Source organism: Heteronotia binoei, chromosome 15 (assembly GCF_032191835.1).
Source record: "Heteronotia binoei isolate CCM8104 ecotype False Entrance Well chromosome 15, APGP_CSIRO_Hbin_v1, whole genome shotgun sequence".
NCBI classification, from domain to species: domain Eukaryota; kingdom Metazoa; phylum Chordata; class Lepidosauria; order Squamata; family Gekkonidae; genus Heteronotia; species Heteronotia binoei.
Window position 1 is genome coordinate 3,284,151 of NC_083237.1, and position 20,703 is coordinate 3,304,853.

The 20,703-nt window shown below is 55.0% G+C and overlaps 1 protein-coding gene across 1 annotated transcript; it reads right to left on the reverse strand.

The window, feature by feature from the left end:
- Positions 1 to 1,580: 1,580 nt before the first annotated feature.
- ZBTB4 (zinc finger and BTB domain containing 4) lies at positions 1,581 to 13,593 on the reverse strand. The gene is made up of 2 exons (XM_060255780.1): positions 13,493 to 13,593; positions 1,581 to 5,320 (listed from the first exon to the last, which is right to left on the reverse strand). The coding sequence occupies exon 2, from the start codon at positions 5,303 to 5,305 to the stop codon at positions 1,589 to 1,591; it is 3,717 nt and encodes a 1,238-aa protein (XP_060111763.1). The 5' UTR covers positions 5,306 to 5,320; positions 13,493 to 13,593; the 3' UTR covers positions 1,581 to 1,588.
- Positions 13,594 to 20,703: the final 7,110 nt, after the last annotated feature.

Genomic DNA, 20,703 nt, shown 5'->3' on the forward strand with positions numbered 1-20,703 from the left:
TCACAGCAAGACAAACGAGGAGGAAGAGGAACAGACCCTAATTAAAAATCTACAAAGACGTGCTGAGATCTCCAAAACCGAAGCAAAAACACAGCCCTTTCTTCCGTCTCGGTTTGTAATGCAAATGCTGCTCGCTGGCAAGAATGCTCATTCGCATTACAAATGCCCCCTCCCTTTCTGCCTGAAACTCAAGGCTCCATCTAAGCAAAGAAAAAAATGTTGACCCCCTCCCCCCCCCCAAAAAAAAACCCCCACACCATGTCCCTGCTGAGTAGAGCAGAAGACAAATACATCTTTCCCAGCAGGCGGCTGAAGGACCGAGCTCTTGAAAAGCAGAAGAGGGTTTTTTTTAAAAAAAAATGTTAAAATGAAATTTCAAATTTCCACAGGCTAGATCTACTACGGATCTTCGGTTGTCTGTCATGGGAGGGGGCTGCAGGCAGGCGTGGGGTGGGCCCGCCCTGGGAAGCTTTGCAAAGCGGCTTCTGGGGGGGGGGGGGAGAAAGAACGAGCGGACAAGAAGCGTGGCGAAAATCAAAAATCAGAGTACACAGTGGAATCCGGTCTGCTTGCTCACCCCACCCCATTGGGGGCAGCTAATAAGGGGGGGGGCATGAGTGGCACCTCTTTTCTCAGGGACGCCAAGAGAAGTGGGTTCCTGCAACGCGCACCCCCTAGGCCCCCGAACTGGCCTCTGGCATTCTGGGCTCAGAAAGTTTCTGGAAGACCCAGAACCCATGGAAAAGGCTCTCCCCCCCCCCAGGGCTCCGCAGGACGCCTTGCCTCACGCGTGCCCCCCCCCCTCCCGTGCCTTCCTTCGGCCAAAAGGAAAATGTGATTCATCTCATTCAGGCTGCAAAACAAAAAACCTCTGGAGCTCGGCCCATCCCCGCCCCCCACCTCAGCTCAGCAGCTGCAGAGCGCAGAAACTGCTGCAAACAAGAGGCCTGGCACGGGGCCAGGAGAGGAAGAATGGGGGGGCCGGGGAGCCGTCTCCCCCCTCCCCCGCAGAACGACAACACAATGGGGGCTGGAGGAAGAGGGCAAGGCTGGGAGGTGGGGCGGGCTCTGCCGAAGAGCTCCGCCCACGGCCCGGGCCCCTCCCCCTGCTCCAGGTGGCCTAGCAGGAAGTCGCAAGGGGGGAGGGCCCGCCTAGGCCCAGACGTGAGCAGGTATTGCTGTGCGCAGGTGGGGAGGTGCAGCTTTTCACGCTTGGATTGTGTGTCTACCGAGCATTCACGGGGCGGGGGGGTGGCGGGGAAGAAAGGGGGATTACCCTGTACCTATATTTGCTACTTTTAAGGTCACCCTACCACCCTGCCCCGCTTGCGGGGGGAAGTACGGAGAGGGGGGGGCTTACGGGGGGGGGGGTCAGGAAACAAAAGTCCTGCATCCCCTTTTGGACAAACAGCAGTAAATCACGGACGCTCTCCTTCTACCAGCCTTCCCCCACCCCCCTCTTGATTTCCGACCAAAGAGGGGACATTTTCGTCTCCCCTCCTACCACAGACTACCCCCCCCGCAAAAAAAGTATCCCTCCGGTGCCTTCCCCTCCCCAAAACACCCCCCCAAGCTGTCCTTCGGTCCCTCACAGGAGGTTGCCTTTCTTGTGCCGCTCCGGAGCCGCCGGCTCGCCTCGGCCCTCCCGCGCGGCGCTGGCCCCCATCGCCATGCCCCCGTTCGATCCGGGGGCGCCCGCCTCGTGGGCCTGGCTCCGGCAGGGATTCATGGCGTAGCTGAAGACGCTGGGCAGGAAGGGGAGGGGCTGCCCCTTCTCGTCCGGGACGACCATGTTCAGAGCCACGGGTAGGGTGAAGTTGTAGGGGTAGGCAGCCAGCAGCTGATGGCCGTACATCAAGGGGTACGGGTCGGGGTAGAAGCTCACCTTGCCATCGCCCGCGCTGCTGCCAGCTTTGCCCACCGCGTTGAATGGCAGAGCGCTGGGATACGCCAGAAAGGGGGCCTTGTCCTCCAGATCTTTCCTGGTCCGACAGCTGCCCGGCACCAAGAGCGGAAGGGGGTACTCCTGGACCGGGTAGCGGTCCTCCTCTACCTCTGGGAGGGCCATAGCCTGTTTCTGGATCAGACCCGTGTGGGAGATGACAGGGTCCTGCAGGGAGCGGGACAAAGGCGGTGGCATGTCGGGCAGGTTGGCAGCAGCCTCCAAAGGCGGTGGGGGGATGGGCACCTCCTCGCCAAAGGGGGATTTGCTTTCTGCCAGCAGCGGGGCAGGCTCCTCTTCCGGCAGCGCCGGCGGCGTGCGGCCGTCGGAGGTCTCCGTTTCCATGGCTGCGGGCCCCTCTTCCGGAAGCTCGTGATGCAGCCCGGGCGCTTCCCCGCTCGAGGAAGACACCTGCATCTCTTGTGTGGTTTCCTCCTTGACGACGGGGGACGGCGGGGCCGCCGGGGGCAAGTCTGCAGCCTTTTTGGAGTAGGCGATGACGGTGGTGAGGGCCGGCAAGGGGGTGTCCTCGGGCCGCTCCCCCTCGTGCCGCTTCATGTGGCGGCTCAGGGCCGCCGCCGTCTTGCACACCTTGGAGCAGCGGGCGCAGGTAAACTTCACCAGAGGCTTGCGGCCCACCCGGTGCGGCGTCACCAGCAGGGGAGCCAGAGACTGGTCGTCCTTGCTGAGGCGGCCGTGAACTCGCTCGTGCTTCCTCAGCTTCTTGAGGGCCGAGAACAGCTTGCCGCAGACGCTGCACTCATGCTTCCAATCGGAGCCCCGCCCGCCACCTGGTTTGGGAGGGGGGTCTGTCCCCCCACTTCCGGAGGCACGTCCAAGGCCGGCGGACTTCTCAGCAGGCTCAGGGGTGCCGGTCCCCACGCTGACCTCCTCCTCCTCCTCTTCCTCCGTCCGTTTCATCCAGCGCAGCGAGCGCAGTTTGCGGCGCCACCGAGACTTCTTCACCTTCGGCGCGGTGCCGCCGCTCGCGCCGCAGGCTTTCCGTTTGGGCTTGTAGCTGTAGTACGGCCTCCAAAGCTGGTCCTCCGCGTCCCCTCGGTCGCTCTCCTCCTCCCCGCTCTCGTTGGCGTAGCCCCTGTCGACGTGCTTGCCGTGGGGGGCCAGTGCCGGCGGGGCCTGCGGCTTCTCTCCCGCAAAGTCAAAGCGCTTACCCCCAACGCGGCCGCTTTTGTCCAGCATCAGGTCCGTTTCAGAAATCCGCCGCTTGACGATGGCTTCCTCGCCAATGCGCACCGTGATCTGGCAGAGCGGGGCAGAGCGGCTTTCCGAGGCAGTGCCCACGTAGGCTGGCTTGGCCGTATACGTCATGGTGCGCCCGACGCGGGGGCCCCTGACCCGGTGCCCGTGGTCACTCCCGTTCCCGTCTAAGGCTTGCTCTGCTGCCTTCTGCGATTGGATGTATTCTTTCAGGACTTGTTTCTTGATGGGCTTCACCGCGACGGAAGAAGGCGGCGGCTGTGGTGGAGGGAGTCCGGTACTAGACAGCGCGTCTGAAGATTTGCTCTTATACGTTATCACAGATGGGGCAGCTTGTGCCAGCACCGAAGTGCTGTGGACAATGACGGAAGAGGCCGGGCGTCCGTAGGCGATGACCGTGGGCACTTCTGTGCCCAGAGGCCCCGGCCGCTTGTCCTGCGGGGTCTTTTCAGCCACAGCGGCAGCAGGAAGCACAGACCTCTCCGGGGCACCCGCAGGTTCCTGTCGGGGAAAACGTTCCACTTCGGGCAACTCTAAGGAACTACTGCTGGGGGTGAAGACGGAAGAGACATTACTGGCGCCCAGGGAGGAGACCAAATTCCCATCCAAGGAATCCCCATCCCCCAACGCCATGGGCACGGGCTGAGCGGGCAACAGGAGATTCTCGGGCATCAGGCCCTGGCTGTAAGTCTTGTAGGGCCTCTTCTGAGAACGCATCGGCAAGAGCCGGTAGAGCTTCAGCGCGTTAAGTTTCGGCTTGTACCCTCCGTTGGGCGTCTTTTCAGAAGAGATGAGGCCAGGGCTGATCCCGTGGAAGGCCTTCTGATGGGTCTTCAAGTTATAGTAGGTGACGAAGGTCTCCCAGCAGAAGATGCACTGGTAGCGCCTCTCCCCCGTGTGCCAGACCTCGTGCTTGGTGCGGTATTCCGCCAACGCGAAGACTTTGTCGCAGTAGCGGCAGGGGTACTTCCGGCGCCAAGAGTGGACATTGGAGTGGCGTTTGAGGCTCGAAAGGGTCATGTAGGACCGCTCACAGACGGTGCAGAAGTAGATGATGTGGCCGTCCACCACTTTGACAAAGTGGTCTTGGTCGGAGATATAGTCCAGCCGCGGCAAGCCCCGGTGGCGGAACAGAACGCCCTTCTTGGAAGAGGACGGTGCGGCTGTCGACTTGGAAGGGAGACCCGGGTTGGGCAGCGTCTTGACGGCGGGGGCGGGCTCCTCGGGCTTCCCCACCCCCTTGCACAAGACCTCGTGCGTCTGCAGCCGCTTGATGTGGATAAAACTCTTCCCGCAGTGGCGGCAAGACAAGGAGCGCCGCGTCCGGTGGAGCTTCACGTGGAGGCTGAGCGCGGACGCCGTGGTGAAGGAGCGGCTGCAGCTCCCACAGCAGAAGGTGCTGCTCACCGGGTAGGAAGCACCCGACGGGGAGGAGGAAGAAGAGGCGGGCGCTTGGGACGTCTCGGTATCGGCCACCGGGGGTTTCCCAGAGGGACTGTCGTGGTCCCAAGCGACACTTCCCTTCAACACAAAAGCTAGGTCAGGCGGCGGTGCCTGCGGCGTCGGCACTGTGGCCGCGGAGCTGAGGTTGTAGAGGATCTTAGCAGTCTCTGTTTCGGTGTCCGGGCAAATCTCCTCCTCGGGGCTAGGCACTTTGGCCAGATCCTGGAAGCAAAGCGGACTGGAGGGCTCGGCTGAGCGGGAAGGGCAGGTGAGGTCGATCGGCGAGCCGCAAGGCCTGGAGGAAAACGCGCCGAAGTCGTCCATCTTGGCCTCGGGGTCATCCAGGTTCTCCAAGCGGGAAATGCCCAAGCGTCGGCCGACAGTCCCAATCTCTTTTGCGGCCTCTGGGCTGGGAACGGAGAGATGGGAGTTGTAGATGAAGTTGAGGATATCGGAGAAGACTTCGGCCTGAATGTCTGGAAGCTCCAGGATCTGGCTTGGCTGGCGGCCGGCACACTCCTCCAGAAGCACCTCCTTAAAGTACGGGCTGGAGGCGGCGAGGACGTTCTTGTGGGCCTTGAACTTTGTGTCCTCGGCGATGATGGTGACGTCGCAGAACTGGCCGCGCAGACGCTGCTCGTTCAGCTGGAGCAGGAGGAAGCTGGCGTGGTCGACGTCTGTGACCTCCACGACTGAAGCCATCGTGCTGCCTCACACCTGCAGGGAGAGAAAGGCAGCTTGTAACACCTGGGCCCTCTTTAGGGGAAGGGAGATGGGGTGACTTTAGGAGCCAGCTTGGTTTAGTGGTTAAGAGGGGCAGGCTCTAATCTGGAGGACCGGGTTTGATTCCCCGCTCCTCCGCCACATGCAGCGGCTGGTGTGACCTTGGGTCAGTCATAACTCTCGCAGAGCTGTTCTCTCAGGAGCAGTTACCTCAGAACTCTCTCAGCCCCAGCTACCCCAACTACAGGGTGTCTGTTGTAGGGAAAGGAAGGGAAGGAGACTGTAAGCTGCTCCGGGATTCTGAGGAAAAGGTGGGATATAAATCCAATCTCTTCATCTTCCGGCTAGCTATGGCAGCAAGGATCCACAGCTACGGTGTTCTGCTAGGTCTCCTATGTCTCACCCAAAGGGCTGGGCTGCATGCAGAGGAGGAGGTCAAGAAACCAGGTTCGAATCTCCCACCCTGCCATGAAAGCTTGCTGGGCAACCCTTGGCTAGTCACACACACACAGCCTAATCTACCCCATAGGATTGTTGTGACGATAAAGCAGAGAGGAAAATCAAGTCAAGCCACCTTGGGTCCCCACTGCAGAGAAAGCTGAGATATAAATGAAGTAAATAAAATAAAATAAGTAAATCTCTGTGAGAAGGGCAAGCCAACAGGTGAAAAGAATGTAACTGGACATAAAGGGGAGGGATGGTGGCTCTGTGGTAGAGCATCTGCTTGGTAAGTGGAAGGTCCCAGGTTCAATCCCCGGCATCTCCAACTAAAAAGGGTCCAGGCAAAGAGGCGTGAAATACCTCAGCAGGAGACCCTGGAGAGCCTCTGCCAGTCTGAGTAGACAAGACTGACTTTGATGGACCAAGGAGGGTCTGATTCAGTAGAAGGCAGCTTCATATGTTCATATTAGGGGAGGACCGGTGGCTCAGTGGTAGAGCATCTGCTTGGTAAGCGGAAGGTCCCAGGTTCAATCCCCGGCATCTCCAATTAAAAGGTTCCAGGCAAATAGGTGTGAAAAACCTCCGCTTGAGACCCTGGAGAGCCACTGCTGGTCAGGGGAGGGACGGTGGCTCAGTGGTAGAGCATCTGCCTGGTAAGCAGAAGGTCCCAGGTTCAATCCCCGGCATCTCCAACTAAAAAGGGTCCAGGCAAATAGGCGTGAAAAACCTCAGCAGGAGACCCTGGAGAGCCGCTGCCAGTCTGAGTAGACAAGACTGACTTTGATGGACCCAGGGTCTGATTCAGTAGAAGGCAGCTTCATATGTTCAAAGGCAGGGAGAGAAGGAGGAGAATGAAGATTTATACCCCACCCTTCACTACCTGAAGGAGTCTCAGAGCAGCATACATCCTACCCTTCCCCACAATAGACACCCTGTGAGGTAGGTGGGTCTGAGAGAGCTGTGACAGAAACCACTCTTGAGAGAACAGCCCTGGCAGAGTTATGACTGAGGCAGTCCTGCCTAATGGTTACAAAAGGGGGAAGGTTGGCTCAGTGTCAGGAACTGCGAGTCTACTGGGTGGGAGGAGGGAATGCAGTGTGTAGCGGACAAGAGTGGAAGACTGGGACCCCGGGCAATCTGGGTTCGAATCCTCACTTCTTCCACGGAAGCTCCCTGGGTGACCTTGGGCCCATCACAACCTCTCCGTCTGGCCTACCTCACAGGGTTGTGGTGAGTATAAAACGGGAAGAACAATGTTCTGGAAGTCATTTGGAATTCCCGTGGGGGAAAGAAGCGGGGTATGGATAAACCGACGCATGCGTGCGAGAGTTCAGGCCTTAGCGGATCCGGTTCCTCAGAAGCAAATTCCAGGAGAAGTCGTGGAAGCGGGACTTAGGGGTTGGGCATCTGGGAAAACAGCCTCATAGCAGTCCGGTGGCATTTTTATCCTAGTTCCTCATGTCTGCGGGGAGGGAGAATGCAGCCAAACTCTGGGGAACAGAAGGCCCAGTTTTTTGTCACCAGCTCACCAGCCTCGTGAGCCACACGGAGTGAGACAGGAGGGCACGACCCCGTGTTTCCGGGGCCTGGCACAGCAGCCACGAAGACCCACGTGGGGAGAGGCCTTCACCCTTCCCTCCTGGGGGGCCAGCGTCTCTTCCTCCCCCTCCTTCTTCCAGACTTTCTCCCCCCCCCCCCTTCGGGAACCATTTTGCTCCAGGACTTCCCTCGGCTGGCAGCCTAAAATGGCTGAAGGAAACGGAGCCCGGTGCCAGCTCGGATTAACAGCCGAGGAGGACGTGCTCGCCCAGCCCCCTCCCTCCCTCCCGCTCAGAGCAGGCACCGAGGCTGGTTTGAGCGGCTCTCGCCCCATCGCCTGGGAAGCTTGACTGGATCCTTTTCGGCCTGGCAATGCTTCGCGCCAAGGACTGGCACCCTGCCTGGTCTCCGGCACTTCGCCTGGTCACTGAAAGCCCACTTCATCCCCTCGAGAGGGGGGTGTGTGAAGAGGGAGGGAGGGAATATGCCTGCCACAGCGGCCCTCCCATCTCAGGCAGACTCCTCACACCTCCGGCTTCCACCCTCTCACCTCTCTTTTTGTGGGCCTCCATCTATGAGAGTCCCACACTCACGCCAGCCTGAGGGTACACACAGGCCAAAGGGGCTCAGGGCAGCAGGGTCTAATGCCACAGTGGGATCTAATCCCTCCAAAAGCAGCCTTTCTCTCTGGGGAAACTGAGCCTAGGCACGGGTGTGTGTGTGTGCGCCACACAATGACAACATCAGTTCCTTGAGGGGATCTCGCACACGCACACACACAATCCCTTCCTGGCTGTGACGGGAGTATCCAAACGGAAAGGGAGTTTCTATGGAAACAGGATGACGGCGGAGCGAGAAAGAAGAGGGGGAAGGGGAGGGAGAGGAGGCGGTGTGGTAGGGAGGGGGGGGGGGAGAACCTGGACAACAGCAAACGTGGCAACGTGGACGAGGATGTGGAAAGAGACAGCCGCCAAATTGGTGCCTTTGCCAACAAAAAACAGAAGAGTCCCTGGGGGAGAATTCTCTTGGCGCAGATGCCAAGAGACCCTAGACTCCCTTGGACCCGCACCCCAATTTCTACGCTTCCCAGCGGATTTATATCCCACCCTCCACTCTGGAGAGTCTCAGAGCGGCTCACAATCTCCTTTCCCTTCCTCCCCCACAACAGACACCCTGTGAGGTAGATGAAGATATTGGATTTATATCCCGTCCTCCACTCCAAAGAGTCGCAGAGCGGCTCACAATCTCCTTTCCCTTCCTCCCCCACAACAGACACCCTGTGAGGTAGATGAAGATATTGGATTTATATCCCGCCCTCCACTCCGAAGAGCCTCAGAGCGGCTCACAATCTCCTTTCCCTTCCTCCCCCACAACAGACACCCTGTGAGGTAGATGAAGATATTGGATTTATATCCCGTCCTCCACTCCAAAGAGTCGCAGAGCGGCTCACAATCTCCTTTCCCTTCCTCCCCCACAACAGACACCCTGTGAGGTAGATGAAGATACTGGATTTATATCCCGCCCTCCACTCCGAAGAGTCTCAGAGCGGCTCACAATCTCCTTTACCTTCCTCCCCCACAACAGACACCCTGTGAGGTAGATGAAGATATTGGATTTATATCCCGTCCTCCACTCCAAAGAGTCTCAGAGCGGCTCACAATCTCCTTTCCCTTCCTCCCCCACAACAGACACCCTGTGAGGTAGATGAAGATACTGGATTTATATCCCACCCTCCACTCTGGAGAGTCTCAGAGCGGCTCACAATCTCCTTCACCTTCCTCCCCCACAACAGACACCCTGTGAGGTAGATGAAGATATTGGATTTATATCCCGCCCTCCACTCCGAAGAGTCTCAGAGTGGCTCACAAACTCCTTTCCCTTCCTCCCCCACAACAGACACCCTGTGAGGTAGAAGATATTGGATTTATATCCCGCCCTCCACTCTGGAGAGTCAAAGCGCAGCTCACAATCTCCTTTCCATTTCTCCCCCACAACAGACACCCTGTGAGGTAGATGAAGATATTGGATTTATATCCTGCCCTCCACTCCGAAGAGTCTCAAAGCGGCACACAATCTCCTTTACCTTCCTCTCCCACAACAGACACCCTGTGAGGTGGGTGGGGCTGAGAGGGCTCTCACAGCAGCTGCCCTTTCAAGGACAACCTCTGCCGGAGCTATGGCTGACCCAAGGCCATTCCAGCAGCTGCAAGTGGAGGAGTGGGGAATCAAACCCGGTTCTCCCAGATAAGAGAGCTCTGGCTGTCCCAAGGCCATTCCAGCAGCTGCAAGTGGAGGAGTGGGGAATCAAACCCGGTTCTCCCAGATAAGAGTCCGCACACTTAACCACTACACCAAACTGGCTCTCATTTCTTGAAGCCAAGCCAGTCGGCAGCCTGGAGAATTCATTTAAAGTTAAAGTTGCTTTCTTTCCACCTCTCTCTTCCCCATCTATTTTCCTTCCTTCCGTCCGGCAGCTCTCTAACATCTGACGTTTATTCTGCGTGGCTCTTACATTAAGCAAGTTTGGCCACCCGTTCTGTAGTCTCACCTTGTGCAAAGGCAACATCATCTCCAGCTTCTCACTAGATCCCAGGGATCTTTTGGCCACAAAGTACACACAGAGCCATCTACATTTACTCTTGGGCACAAAAGTTCTCACAACCTGAGAGCACCACCCTCTCAGGAGGGAGAAAGCGCTTGGGAATTAACCAAGCACAGGTCACTTCTGAAGGCTGCTGGGGTTCTGGGTCACTAGGAAACTGAAGACACTGCCCTGGAAACCCACCCCCAGGAGAGCTGGCAGAGTAATCCTTTCAAGAAAGGCACCCTGCACATGCACAGAAGTATTCTGGAGTACATTACTCCATCTAGTTTGCAGCACAAGTCTAAGGCTTAAAAACACAGGATATGTAAGTAAAGAAAGAAAAGAAAACCAGAGAAGAAGTGATTCGCCCTCTGCAAGTTACACAAAAACTGGGAACATCTCCTGTGCCTCTGCTCTCTTTGCTAGGGCACCATGCTGGCCCTCTCAACGGAAGGACCGTTGCTAAATTTGCCGCTTCTCGGCATAAAACGCAGCCAAGATCTGGAGAGAGAAACACGCGCCCCCGAAAAGGAAGAGAGACAAACAAAAATTGATTTTTCCAGTTACTGAGCCGGGAGAGGGAGAGAGGCGGCACGGACAGGTTTCGATTCACCGGATCTTGGAATCGAGTTGGGCGGGCGCTCTCTTTCCATGCAGCCTAAGATGGAGGGGCCGGGGAGGAGGGTGGAACGAGAACAAAGGCCCGAAAGCAGAGCATAAACAAGAGGACAAGAAGGATGGATTTGAGGGTGAGTCACGGAGACTGAGGTCAGCAGATTGCAGGGAGCGGCAGCAGCGGCGGGGGAGGGGGAGGGGGAGGGAGGTCCGATTCGTGCATCCAGGGAAAGAGAACTCAAGGCCAGAAGGGGGAAATTCACCTGCGTGTCTGCGGGTGGGTTTCTTTTAAAGTCAAAAAGCAAGCCCGTTCTGTTCCGTGACTTGAGAAAACTGCCGGCTTCAGGTTCCCGCCCTGTCCCAAAGCTACAAAACGCTGGCTTGGTTTCTAAAAGCTGACCGTTTTTACCAAACCCCCGAAAGAACTTGAGAGATCCTGTGCCAAATTCCCTGTGCACTACCGGGTGCTTTCTGATAAACCAGGATTTTAAATTTCTTTTGAAAGCAGCCGCAGCAGAACAGCCACCAGCCCTTTCACCTCCTGTCCTGCCCTGGCCCGGGAAGCCCGTCTTGCCAACTCAGTTGTGAAATTCCTGGAGATTTGGGAGATGCACCTGTGGAGAGCAGGATGTGAGGAGGGGATTCGGTGGGGTCTAATGCCACAGAGTCCCCCCTCCAAAGCAGCCTTTCTCTCTGGGGGAACTGATCTCTGTAGTCTGGAGAGGAGCTGAAATTCCAGGAGATCTCCTGGCCCCACCTGGAGGTTGGCAATCCTATTTGAAGCAGGACTAGCCGCCTGCCTTGCTCATCGCCTTTAAACAAAAGGGCACCACTTTGTAGCACCCTCAAGACGAACAGGTCTCTGTGTCTGTGCAGTGAAACAGCTCGGGTGTTAACCTAAAGCCTAAGGAGAGCCGGGTTCAAATCACCACAGAGCCACAAAGCTCACAGGGGTGACCTCGACCTAGCCACTCCCCCTCAGCCGAATCATCCTCGGAAGGCTGTTGTGAGGCTCAGAAGACAGAGAGCGATAAAAACATCATAAACAGATTAAAAACTGATTGTGGCGTAAGCTCTCGAGAGCCGAAGCCCACTTCCTCAGACGCACGCACACGCGGCTGCCCGCTGAGAATAGCACTTCACGCATCTGAAAAATTGCTCTCTGAGTCACGGTTAAGTCTTGGTCTGCCATCGAAGAGCCAGATTCTGAATCACGTACGCTTAAAATACGCTGTACCTGTTAGCATTTTAAACTGCCACAGTATCATACCCCACCGCTGTCCAATTTAAACATCAGAGGGAGTGTCACGTAGCAGTTAAGAGTGTCAAGAGGAGGACTTGGGTTCAAATCCCCACCCTGCCACGAAAGTTAGCTGGGTGACCTTGGGCCAATCACCCCCATTCAGCCTAACCTACCTTGCAGGGTTGTTGTGAGGAGAAAATGGGAGGGAAATTATCTCAGCTATTTTAGGTCTCCATTAGGGAGAAAGGTGGGGTGTGTAAATGAATTGAATAAAATTACAAGCCCCTTGGAGGCAGAGGCCTCTGTTTTTAGCTATGAAACACTGCTGGGTCCCAGAGACGCTGATAGGGCTTGGCAGACAACATTAATGACTGTGGGATTCAGTTCCTAAAAGTCTCTAGAGTAGAGAACTGGCAGCTCAAAAACCTAGAAAGGAGAATGTAGGGAGGCCCAAACCTCAGCAGGGAGCTTCTGTCACTGTGACTAAGAGAAGACCTGTAGAACAGGCAATGGCTTGTCAAGGCTTCCAGACCAGAAAGATACTGAAAGGAAAACAAGCCAGAGGCCTAAGGAGGGCTCTTTGACTCTTCAAAGCTCATCTTCCCCCCCACCCCAAAAAAAGCTCATCTCAAGGGAAGCAGTGGCTTCAATCTAGCTGTTCCGCTGCAGATGAACAGGTTCTGCTGCTCTTCGAAGCCAGAGGCCTAGTTCACTTAGCATTGCTATGGAGACCTGGGAAGCCATCTAGAGCAGACAGGCAGCGGGTCCGTCAAATTCAGTCTGGAAAGTCTTGTTAAGTTGTGCTTTAGTTCTAGATAAGTGTGTCAGGGTACTGGGGAGCTCTACAGTACTGTTGCCAACTTCGGGTTGGGAAATCCCAGGAGATCAGGGAGAAGGAGGCCTGGTAGGGACGTCAGTGGGGTACAGCGTCATACAGCCGACCCTCCTTGGCAGCCATTTTTGTCTAGGGGAGCAGATCTCAGCCGTCTGGAGATGAGCTGTACTCCCAGGGGGTGACCAGGTCTCACCTGGAGGCTGGCATTCCTAGCTTCTAGACTTATTTTCAAAGTTGAGGAAAAGACTGCTTTACCGTACACCTTTGGGATGGGGCGAAATTATGAACTGTAAGAAACCAAGCAGTGGGCCAAAAGGGCGTTCTAGAAGGCAGTGAGCCAAAGCCAGCCAAAGGGAAGGCTCTAGAAGAGGATGACCAGCGACACAGCTAAGCTCAGACTGTGCTGCCATGGAGACAGGCCAGACTAGAGGCAACTAGATCCATGGTTGCCATAGGGACCAGAGCTAGAAGTCATGGTTGGCCTAGATAGAGCCACCGTTGCCTTAGAGACACAAGCAAAAAGCAGTGACTGGCCTACATACAGGCATCGTTGCCATGGAGACTTGGTGGGCCTGGAAGCAAGCCACATTGCCTTAGAGACCTAAGCGGGATGGTCGAGACCAGGTGACCCCCAACCTTTTTTGGAGCCTGTGGACTTTCAGAATTCTTTCACTGCGTGGTGGGTGCAGCCACAAAATGGCGACTGCAAGGTGGAACCAGCCAATCAAAACCAAGCAGCCAATCAGAAGTTCTGCTGGACAAAAGCCCCACCTGACCAGGAAGGGGGGTCAAGCAAGGCACCCACAGGCACTCTATAGGGGACCCCGGTCTAAAGAGAATGGAACGCCAAAGGGCTTGATGCAGCCCAGACCAGCTCAGGGAAGGGGCAGGTGATGGAAGGCCGCTTACCTGTACAGGTTGACCACATCTACTGAGCATCTGTGTTGCTGTTCCTCAAGCCTCCATCTCCAAACTTGTCTGGACAGGGCCCTCTGGGGTGGGGAGAAAGATACAAAACGTTACCCTCCACTTTTAACTATATGTTTACCTGCGTCCTACGACCTCACCATGCTAACCAGTTGCACCCTCGGAGCCTAGCCTACCTGACAGGGTTGTTGTGAGGATAAAATGGACAAGAGGAGGAGGAGGATGTAACCGACTTTGGGTTCCCACCGGAGGGGAAGGAAGAATATAAATGAAGTAAACAAATACATAAATGACCTCAGGAAAGGTAATGTCCTATAGCCAACCCAACAAAATATATGCAAACTTTGAGCAAATTGAAGCTTTTCCAGAAGAGGAGAGAGAAGGAAAAGAAGTGGTGAAGTAATAAGGAAAACCAGATGTGGGGGAAATTAGGGACTGTCATGGTGTAGCATATGGGTCAGGGGCTAGAGAGCCAGGCCACATTGAAGGTGCCAGCTGGGTACAAAAGCTTACTCTTTCCTCCAGAACTGGAAACTCTTATTATTTGCTTCACGTCTACCACACTTTTCTCCCCAAACTGGCTGTCATTCTCCTCTTATCTACACAACTGACCCTACATGGTAGGTTCAGTTGCGAAGCTTCCATGACAGAGTGGGGATTCGAACCTGCTGCATTCCTTGTCCTGAGGCCCCCCTACCTTTCTGAGCATGCTGGGCCTTTTGGAACTTTGAGAGAGGGTAGTGACGGCCATCCCAAAATGGCTGCCTCAGGAGGTGGAGCCGAGTGGAGTCCCTCCTTCCTTGCAAGAAGGAAATCCTGAAGGGAGAATGAAAGCCCAGGTGCTTACCAGCCTTCCTGAGCCTAATAGTGCAGGGGTGGCCAACGGTAGCTCTCCAGATGTTTTTTGCCTACAACTCCCATCAGCCCCAGCCATTGGCATGCTGGCTGGGGCTGATGGGAGCTGTAGGCAAAAAAACATCTGTTATAGTGGAAAACCCTTTCAGCTGAAAGAGGGCAGCCAATAACAAACCCTGCTTTGCAAAGGCCCCACCCACTTTCTGAACGCCAAGGGAAGTAGTGGCCAAATTTGCTTAACATAAGAGCCACATAGAATAAATGTCAGCTGTTTGAGAGCCGCAAGACATGAATGTCAAATGTTTGAGAGCCACAAGACAGATGGGAGGGAGGGAGATGTGGAAATAAAGCAACTTTAAATGCATTCGCCAAGCTGCTGGCTGGCTTGGAGAAGTGATTTAAAGAGAGAAATGCCTTCTCCGAGATGGCTGACAGGGCAGTGGGGGCTTCAAGAGTTGCACAACATGTGTGAAAGAGCCACATGTGGCTCCTGAGCCACAGTTTGGCCACTCCGTCCTTGTCCAACACTCTAGCTATTATACCACACTGACTCCCAACAAAAAACACAGGCACACATCCAGTGGTATTGGCCAGCCTCGCTCATGAGGACTAGAAACAGGTTTTAAAAGGGAAGGAATTCCAAGGAATCTGGATTCCACGCGCAGAAACAAGATGATGATATTGGATTTATATCCCGCCCCCCACTCTGAAGAGTCTCAGAGCGGCTCACAATCTCCTTTCCCTTCCTCCCCCACAACAGACACCCTGTGAGGTAGATGAAGATATTGGATTTATATCCCGCCCTCCACTCCGAAGAGTCTCAGAGCGGCTCACAATCTCCTTCCCCTTCCTCCCCCACAACAGACACCCTGTAAGGTAGATGAAGATATTGGATTTATATCCCGCCCTCCACTCCGAAGAGTCTCAGAGCGGCTCACAATCTCTTTTCCCTTCCTCCCCCACAACAGACACCCGGTGAGGTAGATGAAGATATTGGATTTATATCCCACCCTCCACTCCGAAGAGTCTCAGAGCGGCTCACAATCTCCTTTCCCTTCCTCCCCCACAACAGACACCCTGTGAGGTAGATGAAGATATTGGATTTATATCCCACCCTCCACTCCGAAGAGTCTCAGAGCGGCTCACAATCTCCTTTCCCTTCCTCCCCCACAACAGACACCCTGTGAGGTAGATGAAGATATTGGATTTATATCCCGCCCTCCACTCCGAAGAGTCTCAGAGCGGCTCACAATCTCCTTCCCCTTCCTCCCCCACAACAGACACCCTGTAAGGTAGATGAAGATATTGGATTTATATCCCGCCCTCCACTCCGAAGAGTCTCAGAGCGGCTCACAATCTCTTTTCCCTTCCTCCCCCACAACAGACACCCGGTGAGGTAGATGAAGATATTGGATTTATATCCCACCCTCCACTCCGAAGAGTCTCAGAGCGGCTCACAATCTCCTTTACCTTCCTCTGCCCCCCCCCCACAACAGACACCCTGTGAGGTAGATGAAGATATTGGATTTATATTCCGCCCTCCACTCCGAAGAGTCTCAGAGCAGCTCACAATCTCCTTTCCCTTCCTCCCCTCCAACAGGCACCCTGTGAGGTAGATGAAGATATTGGATTTATATTCCGCCCTCCACTCCGAAGAGTCTCAGAGCAGCTCACAATCTCCTTTCCCTTCCTCCCCTCCAACAGGCACCCTGTGAGGTAGATGAAGATATTGGATTTATATCCCGCCTTCCACCCCGAAGAGTCTCAGAGCGGCTCACAATCTCCTTTCCCTTCCTCCCCCACAACAGACACCCTGTGAGGTGGGTGGGGCTGAGAGGGCTCTCACAGCCGCTGCCCTTTCAAGGACAACCTCTGCCAGAGCTATGGCTGACCCAAGGCCATTCCAGCAGGTGCAAGTGGAGGAGTGGGGGATCAAACCCGGTTCTCCCAGATAAGAGTCTGCACACTTCACCACCACCACACCAAACTGGCTCTCCAAGAGGAGAAAGGTTACCCTGACAGGGAAGGAGAAGCTTACAAAGGGCTGGGAGCCTCCGTTTCCCTTCTGTCAAACAGGACAGCAACAGTCACATGAATTAGAAACGGTGCAATTCTCCGTATCCGTTCTGAGGCTGCTGACAAGACTTGAATAAAACTAGCCATAAAAACAATCCCCTTGTATTGATAAACAGAACGCTCACATTTTCCTTTGGCCTCGCGGGAAGAAAGAATTTTGCTTACAACATCCATCGCCAAAATATTACGCCTGCCTGCCATTTTGACAGAAAAACTGCACACAATTGCCAAACTTCCCAGTGCCTACGTAACAAAAACCTGACCTCCACCTCCCCTGACATCCACCCTCAAAACTTGCCATGCAGCCAAAAAAACAACATGGAGTGTCTGCCCCATAACCTCTAAATGCTAGCAACTGGGAGCAGATGGCAGGGGAGAAAGAACGCTAACCCTGAACTGCTCCAGTTTTCGGTCCCTGGAAAATCTTAGCAGTTTGCCACCACTTCAAACATCGTTTTGCGCGTTCTCCAAGGCTGCGTTCCAAAATGCAGGCCTTTCCCTCTTCAGCTCTTTCAAGCCTGCTCTTACCATTGCAGGCCTGAAGGGAAGGCCCAAACACGGACTCTAGACTGCACAGAGAAACGTCCTCCGCAACCTTCGTTGTGCAGCGTTCACGGAAGACCAGCAGTTTCATTGTTTGCTCTGGGCCACAAACTCCCTTCCAACAAAACAAAAAAGGGGGGGGTGGGTGGGGAAGGGGAGGAAAGGCTAAGAATAAATCCTGGGTTCGAATCCAGGCTCCTCTGCTCAGGGCCAACGCTACAGGCCTCTCCCCTCCAGAGCGGAGAAAAGACTCCGCGAACGAGCGACGTCATTCCACTTCAATGCAGGATCTGAAACGCTGGCTCCCGCCCACCAGAACCACCACTTCCCCCCCCCTCGCCCTGAAAGAGTCCTGGGAGTGATGCACCAGCCTGCCCCATTGCAGTTCATGCGAGCCTAGGGCCCCCTAGGTGAGTTTCCCAGCGTCTCTCTGCACGCTGAGGCTCTCTGAGCTAGCACTGCGGAGGGAACCCGATCCCCTTCCATTTCCGGAGAGCCTGTGATCTCAGCGGAGCCATTCGCATGCTCCTCCCAGGCTTAGCAGCAGAAGAATGCAGCGAGCGGGGCGGGGGGGGGGGGAGTGTAGACTTTGTAGCTGCCAACAAAACGCAGCCCACAGTCTCCAAGAGCCACCGACGGCCGTATTCCTGCGGTGTAACCCTTGCCGTGTAACGGATCTGGCAGGAGGCCGCCGTGATCCATTCGTGCTGCGTGTCAGAAACTGGAGCCCCTTTCATGTGTGTGTGTGTCAATATTACAGTCTGGGCGTAACCGAAGAAGGGGATGTGATCTGTCACGCTTCTACAGTCCGGCTGGACTCAGGGCTGCGGCTCTCCGGTAAAGCGCTGTAAAGTCGCCGCCAGGTTCTGAGGCGTGCACAGAGGGTGCAAGCAAGAGGCGAGCAGAGGTGGCTGGCCGTTGCCTGCCTCTGCGTGGTGACCCTGGTATTTCTTGGGGTCACCACGCAAATACTAACCAGGGCCTACTCTGCTTATTTCCAAACACTGGCTGGCCTGGGCTGCCCGGTTCAGGAAAACTGGCGGAAAGCGCTGTTGAATTGCAGCTGACGTCTGGTGACCCTGTACAGTTTCCAAGGCAAGAGACGATCGGAGGGGGTTTGCCACTGACTTCCTCCGCAGGGCATCTCTGGACTCCCGAGTACTAAACAGAGCTGAGCTGCTTAGCTTTGAACATCTGAAGAGATCGGGCCGTCCAGCTCACCAGTACAGGAAGGAAATATACTCCTACACAGGATGAGGAAACACTACTGAAGATCACAATCTCGTGCATTTACAGAAGATCACAAGCTCATGCATTGGGTTAGCACGGGGGTGTCAAACATGCGGTCCAAGGGCCGAATCAGGCCCCCGGAAGGCTCCTATCAGGCCCCCGAGCAACTGGCTGTCATCTGCTTCCTTCTGCATCACAGCTTGCTTTGCTAGGCTTGCTCAGTCACACAGAGCAAAGCCTCTTATTTTCTCCACTGGCTGAGGCTCCTCCCTTGGGGAGGAATAGCTTGCTTTGGCAGGCTCTCTCGATTTCACAGCCGAGCTACTGAGCCAAGCCTCTCTCCCTTCTCTTGGCTGAGGCTCCTCCCCTCCCGGTCCCCTGGAAAGAGCCAGAGCTTCCTTTGCCCCGTTCCCTGGACCCCATGGGAGTAATACAAAGATAGCATCTTTAAGACCAATGCGTGCTAACGTTTTAAAGCATGCTTTAAGGTTTTTTTTTTAAATATATATTTGTGTTTGTCTGTGTCCTTTATAAAGTTTATATCTCTGCTACATAATCTTAAATAGATACACACATGGCCTGGCCCAACAGGGTCTCATTTATGTCAGATCCGGCCCTCGTAACAAATGACCCCGACACCCCTGGGTTAGCAGACCAAGCAAAATGAAAGTTGGCATCACCTGCCAAGACCGGTCCTGTGTGCAGGGCGTACCAACAACACCAGCAAAAGTTTGTACATTGTGCATCCAGAAGGCATGACATTATTTCAGAGTGTGGAGCGCGGGCCCAGAGTACAGTGTCTACAGAGCCCTCCAGAGTACGGTTACACTGTGGGGCGCAAGCCACTGTGTCTTCCAGGACGACCTGTACATGCTAGGCATGCGCAGGGGGAAAAGATGCAGGAACGGCCTGCCAAAGTAGATGGAAACATGCCTGTGTTTATTTCACAGGGAAACAGAAGCAACTGTTGTATAGGTGTCAACAAAGGATGCAGATAGCCAATGTGGTATCGCGGCCACAGTTCCAATCCCTACGCTGCCAAAGGAAGCCCGACTGGGTAACTTTTGGGCCAGTTCCATGCTCTAGGTCTAACCTACCTCACAGGGTGCTTGTGAGCAAGGCTTTTTTGTAGCAGGAACTCCTTTGCATATTATATTAGGCCACACACCCCTGATGTAGCCAATCTTTCCGGAGCTTACAGTAGGCTCTGTCCAAAGAGTCCTGGAAGCTCTTGAATGATTGGCTACATCAGGGGTGTGTGGCCTAATATGCAAAGGAGTTCCGGCTACCAAAAAAAGCCCTGGTTGTGAGGATAAAATGGAGGAGAGGCGAACGACGTAAGCAGCTTTGAGGAGAAGGAGAAGGAAAGGAAAGGTCCCCCCTGCAAGCACCAGTCGTTTCCGACTCTGGGGTGACGTTGTTTTCACAATGTTTTCACGGCAGACTTTTCACGGGGTGGTTTGCCATTGCCTTCCCCAGTCTTTTGCACTCCCCCCCAGCAAGCTGACTGACCTCGGAAGAATGGAAGGCTAAGTCGACCTGGAGCCAGCTACCTGAACCAGCTTGCGCCGGGATCGAACTCAGGTCGTGAGCAGAGCTTAGGACTGCAGCATTAACACCCTGCGCCACGGGGCTCTGAAAGAAAGACAGGGTCAAAATGGAGTGTCCCAAACAAACATCCGGATACAAAGGCACAAAGCGTTTCAGGTGGACAGCTGGGAGCCATTTGGACGCAACGGACAGGCCCCATCTGACGCAAGAGCTCTCGGACGGCCCCGACGCAAGTCTGGTATGAAGGCCAAAGTTCCGGTGTCTGCGGGGACCGTTGGGAGCAATTCTGCAAAACCCTGAGTCACAGGACATGCCCACATCTGTCAACAAGCGACTGAAACCCCAACGGCAGACACAGGTCTGTGTCGAGTACCATTTGAAGGGGCTGAGGTTTGCCCAAAGTAACAGCCTGGGTCGGGCCGATGTTACTGCAAAGCTAATAAATAACCCACTGGATTATAATTTTCCCCCCCTTTCCTTTCCTTTCCAGCAAGACAAGAAAATCGCTCCAGAGCCAAAGGAAGTGGCCGAGCGCTGACAAATCATTAACCAAAAAAACAACACCAGGTGTCACCATAGAAACACCCAACACTTCTTTTTTCTTTCTTTCTCCTTCCCTGGCCCTGAACAGAAAGACGCCTTTCTTCCCCTTCCCCTCGTTCAGCCTCTCAAGGCCGAAGACGCCGTCTTCCTGGCAGTGGCAAACGAGGCAGCCGTGAGAGGCATCTGCCGCAGCCTCGGAACAGAGCTCTGGAACTTGGGTCCTGGGAGGGGGGGAGAGAGGGACTTGATCTCATGACAAGCCACAAATATTTGCAGCGTTGTCACTCCAAAACGCCACGCCTGCGCATGGCGAGCGTCACAGCATCCAGAGCCAATGGGAGGGCACGGAGCAAAGGCACAGAAGAGAGTAGCGCAGTTATTGGCCGAGTTGCCCA

Excerpts from the sequence above, each read along its gene's own strand:
- ZBTB4 (XM_060255780.1), bottom strand. The coding sequence starts at position 5,305 with ATGGCTTCAGTCGTGGAGGTCACAGACGTCGACCACGCCAGCTTCCTC.